Consider the following 23,887-nt stretch of genomic DNA (forward strand, 5'->3'; position numbering starts at 1 on the left):
AATTCATCAAACATTGATAAATAATTAGTTGATGCTGCTGTCTATACAAATGATAAAGGTACGAAATAACTACTTGCCTCAACTTTGGAAAGCAAACATGAAGAAATTTCATTAGCATTTTCATCACAACTCCGGAAAGAGACTAGCTTCAATGCAGAAAGGGATAATGGCCAATCATCAGAAGGCTTTATAATGGCCTCTAGCCCACCAATGTGACCTATGATTAACTTCCTTATCAAAATACTCAAATGAATACCTGCAAAGAACTCATAAATAAGAAGCATCCTTTGCAATTTGATGCAACAAATTTATGCTTGGAAAGACTTATGATCTGCAAATGTGTAATGTCAAGTTACAAATTTACGAATTTCTTAGTTTTATTTTACGGCAGAACAAGGTGCAAAGGTTTTTCCCTTCTGCAAATTCATAGAAGGGAATTCAGTAATTCAGTGTATTTTTTTATTCTAAGCAATATGTTTAGACTACACAGAACTCATATTTTTTTTGGAATAAAGAAATAGATGGCAAATGTATACTCTTCAAAAACAAAAACGAAGGCTTTTATAAAAGAAACAACAACCTCTTTGCATTTACTAGGGCAACGATGTGCACATACCTCTAAAGCCTCGCTAAGGAGGAAGTCATTGAATGACATTAGGATAATAAAATATTGAAAAAATTACTCAAAATAATCTGACGTTTTACTAATTTTCCTCCAATAATCTCTATTTTTGATTATACATGAATAATCCTAACTATGATGGGTGCTTGCTAAGAATACACTAAGATAATCTCTTAACTATACAATAAGTCATTTTGCATAAAAATAAAAATAAAAGTAAATACAAAATTAAATTATAAAGATATTGAAAAAAAAAAAAATTCAAAATAGAAATCAAGTAACTTTATTTTTTGGTTTTTGATTTTATTTTTCTTTTATAGTAATTAATCTGTAAAAATCAACCAATAACAATGTTCTTAGGTAAGTGACCCTACTATAAAAATCAATCAATAACAATGTTCTTAGGTAAGTGACCCTAAAATTGAAATTATTCATGGTTAATCAAAAGTTTGGATTATTATTGAAAAATCAATAAAAAGTTGAATTAATTTAGGTAATTTTCCTAAAATGTTTAGTAAAGGATTATGTACGAAAAAACACTAGTTCCACATCTATATTCTTTCGTTATATGCTCTTTTCCTTTATCCTTTATCACATTAATTATCTTATCTCGGTTCTCAATCTATTCAAATGTTCCCTATTTTAATCTTTTGATCAGTTGTAATTCTCTTATCGTCCACCTATTAGTTGATTGTTCTTCTAGAAAGAAATTACAACACAACCAAAAACTTATTACCGGATAGATCTCATAGTTTAAAAACTAAAACAGCTTCCCAACATAAGCAAAAATTAGTAATCCAAATTAAGAATATGATTTAAACCATGCAATGTGTGATCAGAGACTCCCTTGGCATCCATAATGATCAAAGCAAAAACAAGTTTACAAAACTTCAAGTGACCAAAAAGTAAAGCAAGTTTGAAGTATAATGTGTAGTTTGTTTCGGCATAAAGATTGAACCAAAAAGCAATCACTAATTTAAATCGATACACCTCAATGAATATTATGACGTAATGCAACCAAATACGCAATTAAAACCATTTAAGAGAACCTCACCTTGATTTATTAGCAATTTTCACCATAATATGTCTTACTGTGCACATGACAATTCTATCTTGGACTTTCTGCAAAAACCATCCCAAGAAGGTTCTTGTCTGAGGTAGCAACAACACTGAAAATAGCTTGCTGGCACAAAGACAAACGAAAAGGGTCAAACAAAGAAAAAAAGGTGCTCCTATCTACAAGGCAGAGTTTAAAATGATAGAACTATGAGTTCTTGAAATAATGAAACAAGGCAGTATAAAATGCTACAAGGCAGAGTATAAAATCATAGAACTAGAAAAGGACAATGGACCATAAACCTGACGATCTTTGCAGCTTCAACAATTTTTGTTATGAATACGTCATTAGGAAAAATCTGCAGACATTGTTAGATTAAAATAAAAAATCCAGTGCGTCAATTTCAGTCAATTCAACATGTAGACTACAGAGGGGAACAAAAATATAATACTTATAGATTAATGTAAAACCATACCAATATTAGCATGAATGAGTTACAGACAAAGGCGTGAAGCTGTGGCGTGAAGAAAGAAAGAAGAAAATAATATGGATGCTTACATTACTTAAAGCAACTAAAATCATTTTCTATCTACATAATTTCTATTTAGACTTAAATCATCACATATACAAATACCATACTTGTACTGCATACACAAATTTCAAATACACAGGTTAATGACATAATATTTCCTTAGAGATTCATTAAAAAACACATATAATCTAACATCTATAATAAAGCATCCCATTTTCTACTCATAATTGTATAAGGTTCCACCGTTCCAGTCAAAAAACGGGCCCACAATTGAATCGACATATCAACCACGGAGAACTTGTATACAGGACCCCATAGGTAGCTAAAGAAACAAACTAAAAACAAAAAATCTGTGTGGAAGAGTGTCAAGATTACTCCTTTGTTTGAACTTAAATCCTTTCAGTTATGTTTTAGAGATAGAACAATGTGGCACATCTTTCAAAGGATGCTGATGAGCTATAGTGATAAAATGTTGTGTATTGGTGATCGGCTTTGAATCACCATTTTCCTAGTGTCTGATTCTCCATAAAATAACCTCACATTTTATCTCAAATTCTGACTTAAAAAACTATATATCCGAAGATATTGTGGGTCAATATCAGCAAACGCCCAGGAACATGTCACTATGTCATACCAGCACATCATATGCTCCAGCTGCCCCTCAAACCCAGAACATAGGCTGAAAAGGTATTTTAAAGCCAGGAAAAAGTTCACTGCCCCCCCTTCCCAGTCTCTTTTAATATAAGTACCAACCTCGGATTGTGCTGACAAATTTCTATTTTTCACGTTTCTTTCCATGAGTTATTAATAATAACACTAACCAGGAAATCTAGATACATTTGAACTTTGAGTTGGCAAATTATCTTGGATGCTGATTCATCTTTCCTAGCTATCCAAATAAGAGCTTCTAAATTCTAAGTATGCAGGTAAGCCGGGAAGAGGTGTAATCATGTTCATATCATAGTGCACTCGATGCTAACAACCAAGACTGGCACATGCCTTATAGACACAAGGATCTTAGTTTTAGAAAGCGTGAGGGGCACCGAGGTGCAAAAGGTCCTTAGAGCCTAGGCGTAAAGCGCAGACCGAAGGCTAGAGCTCTTTGTAAGTGAGCACACTTTTTCGCTAAAAAGCTTTGACATTCATTATCATTGCATAAACACTAGTTTAGCACACATTGCATCTTGGCGCACCAAGGTGCATGCCTCTTGTAGTGGGCTTTACCTCACCTAGTCGAGGCATTTTGAGCCTGAGCTCGAGGCGCACTTTTGAAACTAAGACAAAGATCTCCCGACATTGTAGTAAATTATTTCACAAGAAGATTTTTCTTCTAATTAATGCATAACAACCATCATAGAGAAGTACGTGCCTAAACAACGGATAGCTAGAGTGTGGTTTCTACAAAGACAATATTTATACAAGTTTAGCACCTAGCCCAAAAAGATATAAAAAGTATGTTTCTGATAATCAACAAAGCCTTAATCAGGGATAGTAATCTTTTCACTCCAGCAATATCAGATCAATTGGGATTGTAATTATATAAAAGTTTTGTCCAGTTGTACCTCAACGTTCTTAAGCTCCATGGTTCCATCTATGAGCTCCATTAACAACTCATGGTTAACTTCAGACAGCTTGATATTATCATCTTCAACACTCAGTTGGCACATGACACCTTCAACAACTGGAATAGATGTTCTCAATGACATCCTAATTATATTCCTTCAAAGTCAATCACCTTCAAACCAGTTAATGCTTCTTCAATGTTTTCTAAAGTCTCAATCCTACAAAATACAAGGAAAGAATTAATCAAAAGGAAATACAAGTACAAAAATGTATCAATCAAAGCAATTTACATATAACCTTATACCAGAGAACGATGGCTTTATGTTTAGAAATCTAAATCTAAGGATAAGTAAAATCGATAATTACCCATTACCTCTTCAAGTTGAGGTCTAGATTTTGAAAGGACTTTAATGTCCTATTATTCTTCTCAATTTGGTATTTCAGCTTCAAGACCTGGATGACAAGAGAGTATCAAAAACACAGAATAATACATATTGATGGTCACAAATGACAAATTTCAGTGGAGAACAAACGTATCAAATGTCAAGATTACACTTCCAGTGCAAGTTACTGAAAAAATAACTCGATTGTTCTAAACAAAAACAGTTAACAGCATAGAAAAGATGTAGTGAGAAAAGTAACCTCAAAGTAGTCATCATGATATGGCTTCACTTCTTGCCTAGAGTTAAAAACATCGCCTGTTTCTGCTTGTCCTAGTCCCTGTGTCTGATAAAGTTCCACCTCAATAAGTATATACACGAAAGAAAGCTAAAAGGGTATGATACTTGGAAAATTATAGAATAGATCAAGAATATTAATAGGGAAAGTTATTAAGATTAGTTAGATTGATCCTATAACTCAGGATCCTTACTAGTATAAATATAACCTCTTGTACTTGAATCAAGTAAAAATTAGAAAAACATTTTTCCTGTAAACTTTAATTTTGGATTTAACCTTGATTTCATGGTATTAAATCCAAAACGTATTTATAGTATCTGAAATTTTGGCATTGATATCAACCTTATAATCCTTACAAGAAATGGAAGAACAAACCGACACCAACAGAAAAAATCAATTTGAAACCAATCAATCTGAAACGTTGATTACCATAGACCAATTTTTGAAAATTTTGCAAAAGTTAAAACACAAATAAACCAACCACATAGCCTAGTTCCAATCATACCGTTAACATGTCTAAAAATCTTACCTACAACAATTATACAAAATGGTCTTAACATACATCTAGAAATTAGTGGCAGAGGGAGACTCAATCATGTCATCGTTTCTCCTTCAGCCAAAACTAACTTGGAATACGAAAGATGGACCCAAAACGATTCCATTGTCATATTCTTGAAAATATGGAACCAGATACAGTTTACCAATTTTAAAATTATCTCACAACCAAAGATTTACAAAAAGGCATTGAATCCTTGTATGGTAGTGGTCATGATGGCCAACAAATTTTCGATCTCATGACTAGAGCCAATTCAATTAAACAAGAAAAAGACAATTGAAATCTTACACAAAAAATTAATGATGCTTTGAAAAGAGATAGATCGGAGAGTACCAAATCCTACCAACTGTTCAAATGATATCACAGGTACAAAAGAATTTAGTATATCAATTCTTAGCAGGTCTAAATGACAACTTTGATAAAGATAGGAGGGATCTCATTATTCGAGATGCCTTACCAACTGTTGAAAAGGCATACACCACAATCAGACTGTAGGTGGCACGATGGAAAATAATGGGTTTTGAGAAACAAACACTCCAAGAAGACTTACCTTCCATGGACAATGTATTAATAACAAACAAACATATCATCATCCCGCCGAGGCGACGATTAAAGGCCCACCTAAAATGTTCTCACAGTGGAGGATCTCGGCACACAAAAGAAAATTGTTTCAAGGTTGTAGGATAACTAGATTGGTGGCCAGATGTCAAAAAAAGGGACAAAAAGAAGCCGTAAAACCAACTTCAAGGGGAGAACAATGGAGAGATGATGACAAAACAAAAGGAAAAAAGCTTACATAAGTATCAAATCTCAGGAGGATCTAGAAGAAGAAGCCAAGAAAATTGGAAAGGCAGCCATGGCTACAACTCATAACAACAATGATGAACTGAACGCAGGTATGAGAAAAGGGTTTTTAAACCCTAATTTTTTTAAAAAGAAAACAAAAAAAAAAAAAAAACAAATCTTTACTTATATGTCCAAAATCCAACGAACAACAAAGGGAAACGAAGACTGGAAATTCAGAACCAAAGGTCCTTTTAAAAGGAAAAATCCCATTAAAGAGGAAAGGGAGACAATTGTTCCAGCTCTAGGTATTGGAAATAAAAACTATGGAAAACTCAAAACCAGTGTTTTTATAGAGAAACCAAAGGTTTCTTAAGAAATCTAACTGGGAAAAGATGAGGGTCACAAAGTGACACCTCACTTTAATAAAGGTGGGGGTTGTTCTAATGACTCATTTACTATCTTATCAGAGGAAATAAAAAAAGGAGAGCGTTAAGGGTCCAAAAGTAACACCTCATGAAATTTCAGAATTTTAAACTAGACAAGCTGATGGATTGTCTTTGTTTAAAAAGGGATTCCTATCCCTTGCAAGAAAAAAAAGGTTCTTAATACCAAGTGCTCTTTAAAAGGAAGTTTATGCTTATCTTGTGAAGGACAGAATGGTGATCCATGGATTTTTTTTGGAGCAACAGACACAACAACATATGATATTAATGATTTTGTGACGTCAATACAACCTACAAAAAATATTATTCAAACAGCCAATGGAGAATATGTTAATGTTGAAGGGCAGGAACAATTATGATTTCTCAAAATATTACCCTTAAAAATTGTCTTTTTTTTCCAAAATTATCACATAAAATGTTGTATGTTAGTCAACTTACTAAAGATCTTGATTGTACTGTTTTGATGAATTCTAATTTTTGTGTTATACAAGAAAACCAAACAAGGAACATCATTGGAAATGGTACTGAAAATGATGGGTTGCACTACTTGGATAGGGCGTCTCAAAAAGGCTACGCATCGCATGTTTGTGAGTCTGTGGAGCAAAAATTATGGATGTGGCAGTGTGGCATCGATGACTAGGGTCTAGTGTCATCCATCTTTAGGGTCCTTAGAACATTTGTTTCCCTTTTTGTCATGTACAAATCTTAAACTTGATTGTGAGGCTTGTATTCTAGCAAAAAACAATAAACATGCATATTCATCTAGTAAAACTCATGCGAGTAAACCTTTCGCTTTGGTTCATTCAGATGTTTGGGGACCCACACCAGAAAGTACCTCATATAAATTCTTGTATTATGTGCTTTTTATTGATGATTTCACTAGAATGAGTTGGGTTTACTTAAACAAAAATCTAATATATCTGAAATCTTCGTTAATCTTGCAAAAATAGTCCTTACCCAATTTCAAACACAAATTCAAGTTCTTAGATCTGATAATGATGGTGAATATATTAATAATGATGAAACAATATTTTACACATCATGGTCTTATTCACCAAACAACTTGTATTGATACTCCACACTTAAATGAGGTAGTAGAAAGAAAAAATTATACCTTACTTGAAATAACAAGTGCAATTATGTTTGAATTCATTGTTCCATCTCATCTTTGGCCATAAGCTATAGCCGCAGCTTAACTACTTAACTAATCGCCTTCCTACAAAAATGTTAAAATACAAAACACCATTTGATACTCTTATAACATATGTAATCTTACCCTCGTCTCATACTTTACCACCACAAGTCTTTGGTTGTACGTTTAAGAGCACCTTCTAACAAAAAATCGTAACAAACTTGACCTAAAGTAGTTAAATATGTTTTTGTTGGGTATGAGGTAAACCAAAAGGCCTATTGGTGTCTTGACCCTACTACAAATTGCTTATACACAACTATGGATTGTGAATTCATTGAGACATCCTATTTTTACAGCCATCTTAGATGTCAGGGGATAGTCTTGTGACAATCTTAGTTGGTTGGTCTATCTAGTATTTCTTAACCAAGACTCAAAAGAACAAGTAGGCAAAGACATCCAACCCTTGTTTGGTATTTCCTTCTCTTTATCCTCTCCTTCAACTGAGGTAACTCAAACTATTATTTCATCCATTGATATTATTGTGGAGTATAATCATGATTTAAAGGAAGAAACGCATAACAGTGAAGAAACTATTGATGCTCAAACACCTACTATTAGAGAAAATACTACTAGTCCTATAAACTACCAATTACCACCTAGGAGTACAAGGGGAATCTCTCCTAAACATTATGAAACTGAATTTGAATCTCAAAGATCCGAATACCCAGTAAAAGATGTAAATAAAGGGAATCTTTAACAAGGAGCTATGGCATTTAATGTCTAGCAGGGAAGGGAGAAAACCAACGCAAGATGAGATAAATGCTCTGCAGAAGAATCAAACCATTAAGTGCATTTCACTTCATGGAAAAAAACATGTAGGATGTAAATGGGTTTTTACAATTAAAGACACGACATATGGCACAATCTAGAAATATAAAGCTCGTTTAGTTGCAAAGGGTTTCCTCAAACATATGTCATTGAATACATAGAAACTTTTCTCCTGTTGCAAAAATTGAATATCAGAGTATTTTTATATGAAGCTCCAAATAAAGATTGATCATCATATTAATTTGATGTCAAGAATGCATTAGTTCATGGATAACTCAAGAAGAAGTTTATATCGAAGCTTCTCCAGGATTCTCTCAAGATTTTTCTATAGGAGAAGGTTGCAAGCTTCAAAAGGACTTTATATGGACTTAAACATTCACCCAAAACGTGGTTTGGAAATTTTCCTTCTGCTATGAAAAGATTTGGATACAAGCAAAGTAATTCTAATCATACACATTTTTTAAAGAAAAAGGGAGGACTCATCATAGTGAAAATATGATTTCGGTCACAGTCGCGGTAACAGTCGCGAAACGGATTTCACGACCATTATAGATGATTTTGCGGTTAATACGGCCTACATTTTGGTCGCGATACGGTGATGTGACCTTGTTTTTACACTATGAGACTGATTACATGTCTAATTATTTATGTAGATGATATGATTATCATTGGTGATGATTGTGCATAAATAAAAATTTTGAAAGAAAAATTGTTTCAAGAATTTGAAATGAAAGACCTTGGGAAATTAAAGTATTTCCAAAGGATTGAAGTATTAAGGTAAAAATTGAGAATTTTTTATTTCTTAAAAAATATATCCTTGATTTTCTAACTTAAATAGAAATCTTAGAATGCAAACCAACAGATACTCCAATTGTAGTTAATCATGGATTATAGATCATTAATACAAAACAACCAACAGATCGTAAAAGATATCAAAGTATGTGGCAGAAAAATTAATTTATCTCTTCTATAAACGTCCTGATATTTCATACGCTGTCGTGATTGTGGGTTGGTTTATGCATAACCCACAAGTTCAACATATGGAAGCTGTATTTTGAATCTTGAGATACCTCAACGGAAGTCTTGGGAAAAGTGTCATGTTTAGAAGAATAATTATCTACAACTTCAAGCATACACAGATGCAAATTGGGCTGGAGATAGGGATGGAAGAAAATCTACGTCAGGGTACTTTACCCTTGTTGGAGGAAATTTGATAACTTGGAAAAGAAAAAAGCAAAAAGTTATAGCACTATCCAGTAAGAAATGTCGGGCATTGAAGATCCTATTATCCAACTTGAGGGGAGTGTTAAAAAATAAAGAATAGGACAATAATATTATTAGGGAAAGTTGTTAAGATTAGTTAGATTGATCCAATAATTCAAGACCCTTACTAGTATAAATATAACCTTACTTGAATCAAGTAAGAAATGAGAAAAACATTTTTGTTGTAAACTCTAATCTTGGATTAACCTTGATTTCAATACTTTGAATTGGCGTAGCTAGAGTAATAGGGAGTATATACTAAGACCGCTTCAGGAAATATTGCTCATTTCTCAATGATAAATATTTGGATCCTATTGATAAGTGCAATTATTTTCGCTTATTTATATCATTTTATACTCCTTAATGATGGTCGTTGTTAGTAATTTCGTGCTTATTTTGAAGATTTATGCTACTTTACCCATTTTGGTTATTCATATTGATTTTGAGCAGTTTTCATTGTTATAAGCATAATTCTTATGAATTTAATGATGACAGAGTTTAATAAGATTTTACCTCGGTAGAAGATGTTTTATAAAGAACATGAGCAAACCAGTAGAAAAGTATTCATAATGCAAAAGTTTTGAGGTGAAATTTGATACATATTTACTCTTTTAGTCATAACTTTTGATAGAAAAGATCATATTAATGCAAGGTTTGCCGCATTGAAACTAGACTTCAAGAGCTTTCCAAAGGTATATTATATGCCCGATTTCGACAACCGAGCAAGAAATGGCAATCATTCGAAGTTTGATGCGATTTTCAGCGCGGTGAAGCCGACTCGGCTTCACTTTTTTGAACAAACACGCCGAGTTGGCGTTTGTTACTAGAAAATGCGATTTTTGGTCAGTGACTAAAGCCGACTCGCTTCAAATGGAAGGAGAGAAAGTCGAGTCGACATTATATACTGGAATTCTGTGTCGTCAACTTTCCATTACCTTTATTGTTATATTATCTTAATTTATCTTTATTTAATTAAGCTTATTATGTTAACTTCAGTTATTTTAGGGAGGATTATTCCCCAAGTAAACTAATAGTATAGATAGGCATTAGGATTTTGTTAATTATGGCTTAGTTTTAATTTTTTTTTAGTTTTTAGTTCTTAAGTTATTTTTCTCTCAGTTTTTATTTTCCTCGCTAATTTCAATTCCTTATGCAATTTAAAATTCAGTTTCAATTCAATTTGTAAGTTTCTCTTATCTTGTTCTTTATTTATTTATTCAATTGTCTTCCTTATTTATTTATTTATTTATTTATTCAATTTAAAGCTCTTGAAGTCTAGTTTCAATGCGGCAAACCTTGCATTAATACGATCTTTTTATCAGAAGTTATGACTAAAAGAGTAAATATGTATCAAATTTTCACCTCAAAACTTTTGCATTATAAATACTTTTCTACTGTTTTGCCCATTTTCTTTATAAAATATCTTCAACCGAGGTAAAATCTTATTAAACTCCGTCATCATTAAAAGTTATTGTTAGCAACATTAGAATAGATTTAATATCAACCATATTTGCTCGTATCCCGTGATTATAAATTAGACAAATTAATCAACTTGCTTCCCAGAGTTTAGGACAAAAACAGAGCTCAAACCAGACAACTGACCTCCAATTCAGCCTTCTCCACAACATTGCGCAATGACTCAAGATTAACTTCCAAATGACAAGAACCTGGATTTCCAAAGCAGCTTATTTAGCATGTATCGTATATTTAAAGAACATCAGGGAAAGAAAAAGGCTATAAATTTACACCTTCAACATACAATCTTCTAAGACTATCAATTTCATCAGATAGGGAAGCAATTTCAGCCTCCGTCTTCCTCATCTCATCTCTCAAACGATCCATGTATGCATCTACAAGCATGATCTTGTTGTTTGTCATATAACAACGCTCAAAAATATATTGAACACTAGTTCTATAGTCATAAATTGAAGAACTATAATTTGAAGCCCTTACCTCAGATAATTTGACCATAACTTAAAAGGTACTAATTTTTTAAAAAATTAATGAAAGTAAAACTTATTGTTTACCTAATTCTTGATCATTAAAAGATGCAACATCTAAGTGATGAGCAACAATTTGGTTAAAATCGGTCTACAGAATTAGAAATATATTAAAAAAAAAGGAAAAGGCATCGAACAAAATAGAGGGATAATTTAAAGAGTGTACCATTATAGCTTGAAAGCAATCTTGAAGGGCACGAGAATTGGTGAGAAAGTTGGAAATATCGCAAATTCGACTGTGAAAAATAAAACACATACTATGAAATTGGAAATGAGAGAAAATAACAAAAAGAAGAAGAAGAAGAAATGGCTAGGAAGAAAGAGTACCTGCGAAGATCCATTTTCAAACTTGAGAAAGACTAATTTGTCTCCCACCGCTAAGGATTGCATTTAACTTTCAAACTTGATGGTTCACAACGCCCACACACCAAACCGTTTCATTCAATCCCCTCATTTACCGACTAGCGGCCTATAGTATTCGATATAAGAGTTTGCCGCTGTTATCAATTTAATGAGGCTAAAAATATAAATGTAATTGTTCAGTAAAACAACATTTCAGTAAAACAGCCTACGAAACTCCAGTCATGTTTCATGCAAAATTTAAAATTCCATGGATTCTATGTTGGAGTTACTGTCTCAAAAAACACCTTCCACATCCATATCCATATTCATTAATAAGAGAATTCAAAATTAAATGGTGGGACAAATTTACCTTAGAAATTTGTTCTACAAAAAATGTTATCTCCTTTTTTCAAACCGGTATAAAAATGGAATATCAGTCTCCATCAACCATAAACAAACCTTCGTCCTCAAAAGCAACATCAAGTTCAAACTCTCCTCAACACAATAAAAACCCCAAAGTAGAGAGTCGAAATACAGATTCATTATCTAAAGTCCAGAAAGCCATTCTTAAAAGAATTCTTGAAGATCCACAATATGCAAAGAAAATATTATCAGAAGAATCCTCTGATGAGATATTATCTGAGTTCTCAAATGAGTCTCATGATCCAACATTTGGTGGCCCATGTGCTCGAGATCCATATGACTTTTAATATTGAGCTCACAAAGGTTCAAATCAAATGTTCAACAGCTCAAATTAATTCATCCAGAATCACAAACGTAAGATCAAAGAAAGGACATTTTCTTCCGCCGTAAAGAATTCTTCCAAAAATTCTGAACCTAATCTTTTCAAAAAAGCACGTACAGTACTTTTATGTTTACGAGACAAAGTTCTAGCATAAGAAAGTCGAAGTATACGTCATTGCTTACGTTTGTGCTTCTGGATGAATTAATTTGAGCTGTTGAACATTTGATTTGAACCTTTGTGAGCTCAATATTAAAACTCATATGGATCTCGAGCACATGGGCCACCAAATGTTGGATCATAAGACTCATTTGAGAACTCAGATAATATCTCATCAGAGGATTCTTCTGATAATATTTTCTTTGCATATTGTGGATCTTCAAGAATTCTTTTAAGAATGGCTTTCTGGACTTTAGATAATGAATCTGTATTTCGATCTCTACTTTGGGGTTTTTATTGAGTTGAGGAGAGTTTGAACTTGATGTTGCTTTTGAGGACGAAGGTTTGTTTATGGTTGATGGAGACTGATATTCCATTTTTATACCGGTTTGAAAAAAGGAGATAACATTTTTTGTAGAACAAATTTCTAAGGTAAATTTGTCCCACCATTTAATTTTGAATTCTCTTATTAATGAATATGGATATGGATGTGGAAGGTGTTTTTTGAGACAGTAACTCCAACATAGAATCCATGGAATTTTAAATTTTACATGAAACAGGACTGGAGTTTCATAGGTTTGATAATTTGAATTGGCAACAAAAGTTGTGAAACCCTCATTGCATAATTTTGGATAAATTTGAGGAGTTGGTCCAAATAAATACCACCAATGATAAAACCACATGGGATATTTCTTTGGACAATATTTGTCATATATAAAAAACCATGAATGATCAAATGGTCTGAATAAAAATGCTCTATACCAGGCAATTTTGTAATCATAGTATGAGTAATTTTGTGGGGAAAATCTTTTTGAAAAAATTCGTTCTGCATAAGGGTCTCTCCATTCTGCAGAAGAAATAATTTTTTTAAATATACATTTTGAATAAATTATTTTTTCTGAAGAATCCTTGATATGTTGGATTTCAACAGAGTTTGAATCTACTAAAATAAATTCATAAAACCTTTGAGTTTTAAAATGATTTTCTGGTATCCATTCGCAACCTTTTGGAAAAGTTTTCTGATTGATCGAATGAATAATTTGTGGACTTTGAGGAATTGTAAAATTAGTGAGATATACATTTTCTATTTCGATTTTTTTAATGTATACAGATTTGGTAAGGCCTTTTGTTGGTGTTTTTGTAGTTGAATCTTTTTGTTTTGAGTTTGGAATAATATTTTGTGAAGTAGGCTCTTGGACAATTTGTGAATATGAAAGTGGGGGAAAATCACTTAGTTGAGTAAATTTGTTTGAAATGGAGAGTAGTTTGAAGATTTTTGGAGGATGAAAATTGATTTTGTTCTGTCTTGTTTGGTTTTGGATCTGGTTCAATTTCGTAATCATCTGAACTTTGGAACCCTTTGAGCTTTTCTTGCTGATTCTTCTTCCTTGGCATTATGATGTCCCTGTAGAAATTCTCTGGTTAAGAAATCAGGGAGAGTTACTTTCGCCTTTAATATGTTCTATTTGAAAATCAAATACCGATAAAATTGCTTGCCATCTTGCAAAAATTTGTTTAGAAACAATGTTTTTGACATCCTTTTCTAAAACCTCTTTTGCAGATTTGCAGTCGATCCTTATCAAAAAAATTTTTTTGTAAAGATCATCTTGAAGTTTTGAAACACATAGTACTATAGATAAAATTTCTTTTTTAATGGTAGAATAATTTTTTTGAGGTCCGAGCCAGAGACCTGAATGAAATCTAACTAATTGTTCTTAGTATCTACCCTTTGTTTTAATATGCCACCATATCTTATTTCTGATGCATCTGTTTCTACTATCATGAATGCAAATGGATTTGCAATGCCTAGACATAGAAGTGATTTGATTTTTTGTTTTAATTCAATAATACTCTTAGTATGAATCTCTGACCAGGGACGCAGATTTTTTGGAAGTCTTTGAAAGAGGGGCATGCAAATTTGTCTGAGCTTTGGGAAAAATCTAATATATAATTCAGACATCCCAAAAATCTTTGTAGCTGGGTTTTGTCTTTAATTTCGTAAGGGAATTTTTCTGCAAATTCTAAAGACCTTGTAATTGGCTTGATTGTTCCTTTATAAATGTCATGTCCCAAAAATCTAATTTTTGTTTGGAATAATTTCATTTTAGTGGCAGAAACTACTAAACCATTTTTTTCCACAGTGTTTAGAAATATATGTAAATGTTTGAAATGTTGATCAATATCATGAGAAAAAATTAAAACATTGTCTATATAAACAATTATGAACAAAGAAAATTGATTAAAAATATCATTCATTATATGTTGAAACTCAGAAGGATTTTTTAGTCCAAAAGGCATTACATTCCACTCATAATGTCCAAATGGTACCGTGAATGCAGTTTTATACCTATCTTCTTTAGCAATTTGTATTTGCCGGAAACCAGATTTCATGTCAAATTTTGAAAATATTTTGGCTTTATATAAGCGATTAATTAAATCTCTTTTATTTGGGATTGGATATCTTATCCATTGAAGAACCTTGTTTAAAGGTTTGTAATTAATAACTAATCTAGGAACCCCTCTTTCCTTTTCTGTTGCATTCATAACATAAAATGCTGCACAGCTCTAAGGAGATTTGGATGGAGTTATTAATTTTTTATCTAAAAGAGTTTGAATTTTTTTCTTGTAGAATTCAAGATGCTAAGAATTCATTTGGATAGGTCTAGCATTTGTAGGAATATTTTTCTCAGAGAAATCCTTTTCATATGGCAACGTGACAATATGCTTTTTCTATCCCAAAAGGCATTTGGAATATCAGCACAAACTTTTGATTTAAAAATATTTTCTAAACTAAAAAATTTTTATTGCAATTTTGATTGTTGTAATTGTTCTTCAATCCTTTGAAAAGAAATTTCTTCTTTTAAAGAGGAAATTTGAAATTCTTTTTGCTTTATTAAATTTATATTTTGTATTATTGAAGAATTTTGTAATAAATGAATATCTTTTTGTAACATAGGACTTAAAAAAGGAAATGATAATTGTTTTCCTAAAATTCTTGTATGAACACCTTTGTCATCAACCCAAAAGGGATAAATTTGTGTTAAAAAGGGGTACCAAATATTATTTCTTCTTTAATATCATTAATAATAATGAAAGTATTAGTAAAACTATAATTTTCATTTATGATTTTTCCTTTTGAAATCTTATATTTAATATCCATGGGTGAACTATTTGCACTATATAACCGAGTTTTTGTTTTTTCATAAAATTTGGTTGGTACCAATCCTTCCCTTAAGCAGTTCTGATCGGCTCCACTATCAATTAAAGCTATATAGGTTTTTTGAAAATCTCCGATTTGAAAAGTAACTGGTGCGTACCATTTTTGAAAATTAATTTTATTAATAACGGTGATAAAATCATCATCATCTCCATTAACTTTCTCTTTTCCCAAAGAAAGATTTTCTTTGTAAATGGGACTTTCTAAAACAAATAATTTTGTTTCAAGTTCGAAATCTTTGATTATTAAAATGCTTTAAACTATTTTTGATAGAAATGATGTCTTCTTTGATTTTATTTATTTCAAGTTGAAGATATTTGACCGAAAGAGTTTGATTCTTAATAGGAATTAATTTTGAAGTCATTTCTTTGGAAGAGTATTTTTCTAATAATTTTGAAACGTTGAAAGGTTCAATTTGAAGAATCGGAATACTTTCTTTGTTTTTAGAGGTAGAGGTTTCACCCAAAACCATAGTTTTGAGTTTCAAAAGGATTTCTCTTTTGATCTCTTTATCTTGGATTTTGTCAACGAGATCAAAAAGAAATTCTACATTTTTCTCTTTATCTGTTAAAACATTAATACATTTGATAGGAAAGGAAGAAATCGAAAATTCAAAATCAGAAGTTTGATGATCAATTTGTAAAATTTCATCATCTTCCTTATCTGAAGAAGAAGAAGAAGTAGATTCAGGAGTTTGTAATAATATTTTGGATATTTTAACTCCTAATAATTAATTCTTGAATATTTTTCTTTGTGGTACAAGCATTTGCTTTATGCCTAGGTTTTCCACGCGAATAACAAAAGATTTTGAAAGCTTTATTTGATTTTCGAAAATTTTTGAGATTTTCTTACCTCGTTTCTTTCAATAATAAGAAGGATAAGAATTTTTATTTTTATCTTTTGAAAATTTAGAAATTTTTTTTTTAATTTTCTTTTTTGTAGAGGGAGCTCTAATAGCTTCCATTCCAAATGCTTCATAGAAACATCCAATTTCTTTTCTAGATTGTTTCATTTCAGATGTATATTTGGCTTGGAGTTTGAGTTCTTCACATAAAGAAAGACCTTCCTTTTTAATAAAAGCGAATAGTCCTCCATAAGTAGTATTATTAAGAGCTTGTTCTTTATCTATATCATGTTCAGCTATTTTTCTAAAAATTCTTTGAGCAAATAATTTTGGTAGTCCTGATCTAAAATTTTTTTTCCAAAAACTTTGATAGCAATCTTGTCTTTGTAAAACATAACTAAAGAAGGTATCTTTATACCATCTACAGTCACTTAAAGTTGGACAACGTAAATTTTGTAAAATCGTTTCTCCAGAAGAAAGAGTTTGAGTAGGGTTACCGACAAAATGAAAGGCAATAACTATGATTAAGAAATCACAGCAGTTAGATTTTTGAAAGACATTTCCTTGATCATCCATGATGTCCGTAACATGATTCAAAATTTCTAATCTGTCTTGGAAAGTGAGAAAATTATCCCACTAGTTTTTTACTTGCCCAGTAAAACCTGATATAATAAAACCAAAAATTATTTGTTCATCCAAAGGTTTTGCTTTGTAGGCTACAATAGCCATTCCCATATTTTGAAGAGTATTAAGAATTTCATAATCAGATTTGCCATCTATGTTCCATTCATGGATCATATCTGGAGAAAAGGATTTGGAGGTAAATGTAGACCTTTCTTCATATTGAAGATCAATAGGAGTAGGCCTAGGATAATAGTTTTTGTAGGGATATTCTTCCAAGAAGATCGTATTTTATTAATCTGACGAGGATCATTATCAGATTCTTGAAATTGCTTTGCAACTTTTGAAATGATTGCAGACTCAGAATTTTCTTCATCAGAAGATATCTCTAAACTTTGATATTTACTCAAAACCTTAATATGACTTGGACTATCAGCTAATTTTTGTAAAGATTTTTAAATTTTATCTAACACTGCAGAATTAGAGCTTAGAAGAAGTAAAACCATTTTTTGCAAACATTTGAGTCATAAGTATAGTTAATCCTGATGGTTTGAAATGCGGTGCAGAAACCTTATTAGATCCTAATGATACAATCGTATTAGGGGCTATAGATCTAGAGGTTTCTTTTTGTAAATTATCAACCTTATTTAAAAGTTGATCTACTAGTGTAGCAACGGTATGAAGGATTTGATTTGTAAAATTGTTTTGATGATAAAGTTTAATGATGTCTTCGACATTTGGAGTTTTATCTGAGTGATCTACTCTTCCTTCTTTAAAAGGGCTAGCCTTTATTTCACGGTCATAATAGGGAAAAGTAATATTTTGTTGTGGTGGATGAACTGAACTAATTGTTTGTCCATCTTTTAAAACCCAATTTTTTTGAAGTTTGGTTTGTACAAATATGTGATTTTGAGAATATGGATTAACAATAACTTGTTTTTCACAAAACAATAAAACCATGTAAAAAACGGGATATTAATTTGAAGAGTATTCATATCTTTATACCATACATCTCTTACTGAGTCTTTAAAGGAACGAGAAAAAGATCTAAACCAATCTCAATGTTTAGTATTGTGAGAGGAATTAAATTCATCTCTTACATAGTTTTTATTTATTTCAAAATCTTTAGTAATTGTATTGATAGAGTCAAAATTTTGCATATCACACATTGTGGGAGATGCAGGTCTAGATTAAGAGATTTGAGAAGTTTGAGAAGCATTTGCTTCATATTCAGGAATAGGAGATTTATATCTAACTTTGATTGGTTTAGAAATAACTGAAGTTGTTTTTTGGGGAAAAGAAAAAGATCTTCGTGGATAATTGGAAGAAGAAGTACAAGGAGAACTAGATAATTCTCTCATAGACCCAAACCTTATAAGAACTTTATTTTCGTCTTCCTCAATACATTCTATTTCTTGTCTTATGTTTCTCAGAGGCATTGGATTTGAGAATTGAAATGTCTCAAGAATAGAAAATTTGATCCCATCTCAAGGTTTTTGCTGTAGAAACTATTGATTTAGTATTCTCGGCATGAACCTCTATAAAAATAGTTTCTTCTTTTGAAGAAGCCTCATGTATAAATTTTGGATTAACTGTGGAATTCATTAATCTAAAATAAACACGGAAAACAATTGCAAAATTTCTAGCAAACTCTTTAAATTTATTATTTAAAATTTGAATATCTAAAATTAATGAAGATAAAATTAATGGGTCTTGAAGATCTACTGTAAAATTTGGAAAACAATTGAAATATATTGGGCCATTACAGATATTAGTTTGAATCATAGCAAAAACAGAATCTTTATAATTATTAAGTGGATCATCTCTGAGGGCTAGGAAAATTGGACAATCAACTCCTTTATGAACTAATGGTTTTATTCCTATTTGAACAAGGCCAAAATGAATGAATCTAAATTTGTGTTTGAGATAAGCTTTAATGCTGGATTCTGAAAGTAAATGCATAGTTTCAGATTCTTTTTGAGTGCTTCAAGTTTCTTCATGGGTTTTGATGCTAAATGCAGTCTTAAAATCAGTAATGCCTATATGATAAATTTTAGTAGGATTTTCTTTTGGAATTTCCCAATTTGAAAAGTCCTTTTGTACATGAATTTCACTACTTTGAATTATATTATTGGGTGATCCTAAACTAATGGCTTTTCTTAACCAATTTGCCATTAATAAATTAAATGTTGCATAAACTAAATATGACTGAGTTGAATGGGAACAGTGAGACCACCTAACTGGGAACACCAAGACTTAAATGGCTTACCAACAGCTTAAATAGGCTAACCAAGCACCTTACCAACACTCAATACAGATGCAATTTAATAAATGCACAATTAATCAATTAATAACTTACTGGCTATGATACCAAAGGGAGTACATGATCAATGATCAATAGTGACGACACAAATTGTAATGATGCCATCTCACATGTTGCTACATCTGTTATTTGTTTCATCTCTTTGTTGGGTATTTGCCAAGGAGTGCATATACTCTTGAAGCCTCTTTCTCAACCTACAATCATCTCTGAAATCATTATAAGTTTTCATCCCCTTCATTTTTACCGTATGTATGTATTGTCGTTTTAAATACAACTACTATTTTCAATTCTTTTTGTTTGCTCATATTTGACTTTTAAAGTCAAACTTTAAATAATTTTATTGCAAATATCTTTAGAATTACTCCATCATAATGTGTATCGTGAAAGATGTTGTGCATAAAAAGTGAACATTAAGTACAACCGGTCTCCAAAGAGACAAGCCCAGCCTAGTAAATCTTAATGTCCACTTACTGTATCCTTAATGCCTACTTATAATATACTTAATGCCCGCTGGAAAAATACTTAAAATGCCTACTTACAATATTATTAATACCTACTGAAAAACTTAGCCTACTTACCATATCCTTAATGCCGACTTACAATATCTTTAATGCCTACTTACAATATACTTAATTCCCACCGAGTAAGTACTTAAGCACTTACAATATTCTTAACATCTACTTACAATATTCTTAATTCCTACCGAAAAACTTATTCTATATTTCCTTTTTGGGTCAGCCCAATTAGAAATGGTCTCTCAAAAAGACCGTCTATCACAAGAATTTGTGTATTAAGTATGTCAATAGAAGTTAGTAGTACCCATAACAATATTAATAAATGTGGAGGAGTGAGTGTACTAGATAGCCTTAAATGTCATTATGTGGCTTCTCTTTACGTACCTTGTTCTTTGGAGGAGTAAATAAAAGTAATGTGCCATATAAAAAACCAAACCTCAACTATGGGCCATTTAATATGGGAAAATTTGACATCTATAATTTAACCTTTCATTCATAGTAATCTCATCTTCGAATTTTTTTATTAAATCTAACCTTGGCTCTTAGTTTGTCATTAAAATACCCTTTTATTTTCTAATAGTCCAACATTTGCCCTTAATTTGCTATCATCATACCCTATTAATATGTCAATAGCAAGCTAAGAGCAAAAGTTGAATTATTAAATATAATCTAAAAGGAGGATTATTAACGGCGGATGGAAAGGTTGGATTATTCATGGTCAAATCGCTTAAATGCTGCTGAAGATAATGTGCATAGAAAATGTATGTAAATGTAATATGCATAGGAATTATTCATAATGTTGGTAACTATATTGATAGTGTGCATTGGATACATCATTTTTCAACTGGAGAGTAATTTTCAGGTGCGTCACAAAACACCTGTCCAGCATGAATATTTCAAAGGCCACGATGTTATCCCTCTTGGTGTGGCATTGGTGGTGCAGATCATCTTAACACTGGTGGCAGGACCTATAATATTGAGTTGGGTCAATAGCGCAAATCATCCTGGAAAGAACTTTAAAGGCTCACATTTAGTGCTCTCAGTTGCATTTGCAGTGAGTATCAAATGTATTTCTCCCCTTATGGGATTTAGCCCTGTGCTTAGCGCATTTGTTAATGGGGTTTTCTTACCTCGAGAAGGAAGAGTTTCACAGTTTGTTGTCAATAAAGTTAATTACTTCTTGACCTTTGTTTTTTATCCATACTTCGCCTTTTGGGTAAGGTTGGAAGCACAATTTGGTCGATTTAAGTTTAAGATGCTTGGTTCTTGGGCAAGGTTGTTTGGTCTTTTTGCTGTTGGGACGGTCGGAAAGATCATTGGAGCCCTTATATCAGGGTTAATTTTTAAATTTCAGTGGAGTGATTCCATAATTCTTGCATTGCTTTTAAACGTTAAAGGCCAGTTACACATATACCTGACCATCATCGCCATGAAGGTATGCCTCTTTTCTTTTTTTCTTTTTTTTTTTGTTGAACTCAAATTCCACAAACTTATAATAATGATTTTACCAGCTTATATTAGCAAAGACCACAGGGCATAGGCAAGTTTCTAGTGGCATACATTGATAGAGTACACAACATATATTAGGGCCTCAACCATCGGTTAAGCTTTTGCAATGAGTAAAATTATGTGGAAATTCATGTGTTGTTCCTTTCTTAATTGCCTTTTGCAATGAGTGGATGCAGAATGGTATAATGAGTTATTCAATGCTTGAAGTTATGAAGGTGTGGAATAGACTTAAACATATGGTGTTATGATGATAGTTAAGTGTATGGTTGATGTGCTTAATGAAGTCCAAGAATATGGTGCTGAACGATGTGCTCGAACAAGACACTCATGGAAGCATCCTTGCCTTGAACAAGCAACTTAAACAGAAGCTGTCAGAAGATTGCAAAGCAAGCTGCTCGAACGAGCGAATAGCAGGTAGCAGATCAGAATCTCGAGCATTTGACTGCTCGAACGAGCATCTAGTCCAGAGCTGGGCATTGGATTCCTAATTCGCCTGTTCAAGTTCTAAGGTTGTTTAATTGTGCATTAATCCTTAAGTCTTAATTATACGATACTCTTTAATGTAATGACTCCTATAAATAGGGAGCTCATATGTCTTTGTATGATCATCAAACACAAACCCCAAGCCTAAACACATAGCCTTTGATTTTCTTACTCAATTGTAATACTTCATTTGTAAGAGTTGTTACACTCCATTGAAATAGTATAAACCAGATACTACACACCACGGAGGACGTAGCCATAATTAGGTGAACCTTCTTAAATCATTGTGTCAATTATTTGCATTTTATTTTCTTTAAACATTGTCATTTTCATTGAAACTTTAATCGGTTTATCAAGGTACTTCAAACCTTCAATCTTGGTGATATTAGAGTTAGAAGAATTGTTCTTAGACTCTAATCAAGCTCTCATTTCAGAACTCATGTATTCGATAAATTTAATCACGATAATATATACTTGCATTATTCTTTAAAGTTATATTTTTATATATTTCATAATTATAAATTCGTACATTGCACGAGTTTCTATGCTAGTATATAGGGGTGTTCAATGGACCAGACCCCTATTTTGAGCCCTTATCCGGCCCGTTTTTTGAAGGGCCGGGCCGAAAATGGGCTCTACTATAATTAAAAGGAAAAATTGCCTAGAATAATCCAAGTTTTTCATGATTTTCCTACAATAATTCCAACTATTAATTAACCATGAATAATCTCCAACTTTAGGGGTATTTTTCTAGAGTAAACTCGGGTAATCGGCTGACCTATTAATTAACCATGAATAAACCCGGCCCGCTATTAAAATGACCCAGACTTAAGAAATTGCCCTACCCCAGCCCGACCCACCTCATTAAACACCTCTGATAATTATGCTAGCCGAATTCTCAATGTTTAAATTAATGTGCAGGTGTTTATGCCAAATTGATTGAAGTTCAACCATGCCATAGAAAATGCTAAAAACAAGACTTCATCGGCCATTAATTATTATTTTTAAATAATTCAACCGACACTCTTCCTCTTTGGTGGTGAATAACTAAAGTAATAGAAAATGTTTCCTCAAACCAAAACTCAATGGTGGACTCCTTTACATTGTTGAATTTCATTTGTTTCCGTATTAAGTGATCAATTAAGTAGCAGTTTTCGATGTCTTCAAATGAAAATTACACACAACTCAATTAAACTAAATTCATAATAGCATGATACAATAATAATTAAACTAAAGAACCAGAATAATACCTCTACCTTTATGTCAATCTGCTGAAGACTGAACGTCGACCATGAATACGCTGAACCCAGCCAGATGAAGATACAGGCCAGACGATGGAGACAATGAAGAAGCTAAAGATGAAGATCGAATATGGAAAAACCCTGCCAGACACAGTACCCAGCTGGAAGACGGTAGACAACGGTGATCCTCTGATGAAGGGAACGCGACCGTTACATTAGGGGGGAAAAGAAGTAGAAAAGGTTCTGAATTAGGGTTACGGTATTTGTGTCTCGGGGAAAAACAGTGTGTCATGACACATTAAAATTTAAAAGAATATAATTTTAAAACACATAATATATCAATAAATATCAATAAATATTTTAAAACACATAATTTTTTTTGCCACTAATAAAAAAATAGAAAAATATATTTTAAAGGGAAGTGGAAAGAA

The 23,887-nt window shown here is 32.1% G+C and overlaps 2 protein-coding genes across 6 annotated transcripts; both read right to left on the reverse strand.

Moving 5' to 3' along the window:
- Positions 1–1,674: 1,674 nt before the first annotated feature.
- On the reverse strand, positions 1,675–12,064 carry LOC130802799 (uncharacterized). The gene is made up of 8 exons (XM_057666880.1): positions 11,788–12,064; positions 11,627–11,696; positions 11,209–11,310; positions 11,063–11,127; positions 4,417–4,500; positions 4,148–4,227; positions 3,774–3,992; positions 1,675–1,805 (listed from the first exon to the last, which is right to left on the reverse strand). The coding sequence occupies exons 1-7, from the start codon at positions 11,848–11,850 to the stop codon at positions 3,923–3,925; spliced, it is 534 nt and encodes a 177-aa protein (XP_057522863.1). The 5' UTR covers positions 11,851–12,064; the 3' UTR covers positions 1,675–1,805; positions 3,774–3,922.
- Positions 12,065–12,648: 584 nt separating this feature from the next.
- On the reverse strand, positions 12,649–23,747 carry LOC130802798 (uncharacterized). Of its 5 annotated transcripts, none has more exons than XM_057666875.1 (3): positions 23,472–23,747; positions 19,745–19,902; positions 12,649–14,108 (listed from the first exon to the last, which is right to left on the reverse strand). In XM_057666875.1, exon 3 carries the CDS (start codon positions 14,044–14,046, stop codon positions 12,649–12,651), a length of 1,398 nt encoding a protein of 465 aa, XP_057522858.1. In that variant the 5' UTR covers positions 14,047–14,108; positions 19,745–19,902; positions 23,472–23,747. The 5 variants fall into 5 exon arrangements, with proteins under 5 accessions (XP_057522858.1, XP_057522862.1, XP_057522861.1 ...); XM_057666879.1 differs by having other exon boundaries at positions 12,649–14,121; XM_057666878.1 differs by having other exon boundaries at positions 19,745–19,914.
- Between the last annotated feature and the right edge of the window lie 140 nt (positions 23,748–23,887).

Source organism: Amaranthus tricolor, chromosome 16 (assembly GCF_026212465.1).
Source record: "Amaranthus tricolor cultivar Red isolate AtriRed21 chromosome 16, ASM2621246v1, whole genome shotgun sequence".
Lineage (NCBI taxonomy): Eukaryota > Viridiplantae > Streptophyta > Magnoliopsida > Caryophyllales > Amaranthaceae > Amaranthus > Amaranthus tricolor.

Coding starts and splice junctions, on each gene's coding strand:
- LOC130802798 (XM_057666875.1), bottom strand. CDS start 14,046: ATGATTACGAAATTGAACCAGATCCAAAACCAAACAAGACAGAACAAA.
- LOC130802799 (XM_057666880.1), bottom strand. CDS start 11,850: ATGCAATCCTTAGCGGTGGGAGACAAATTAGTCTTTCTCAAGTTTGAA. Junction 11,311..11,626: donor ATTGCTTTCAAGCTATAATG/GTACACTCTTTA, acceptor TCATGCTTGTAG/ATGCATACATGGATCGTTTG. Junction 4,228..4,416: donor ATCATGATGACTACTTTGAG/GTTACTTTTCTC, acceptor CTTGTCATCCAG/GTCTTGAAGCTGAAATACCA.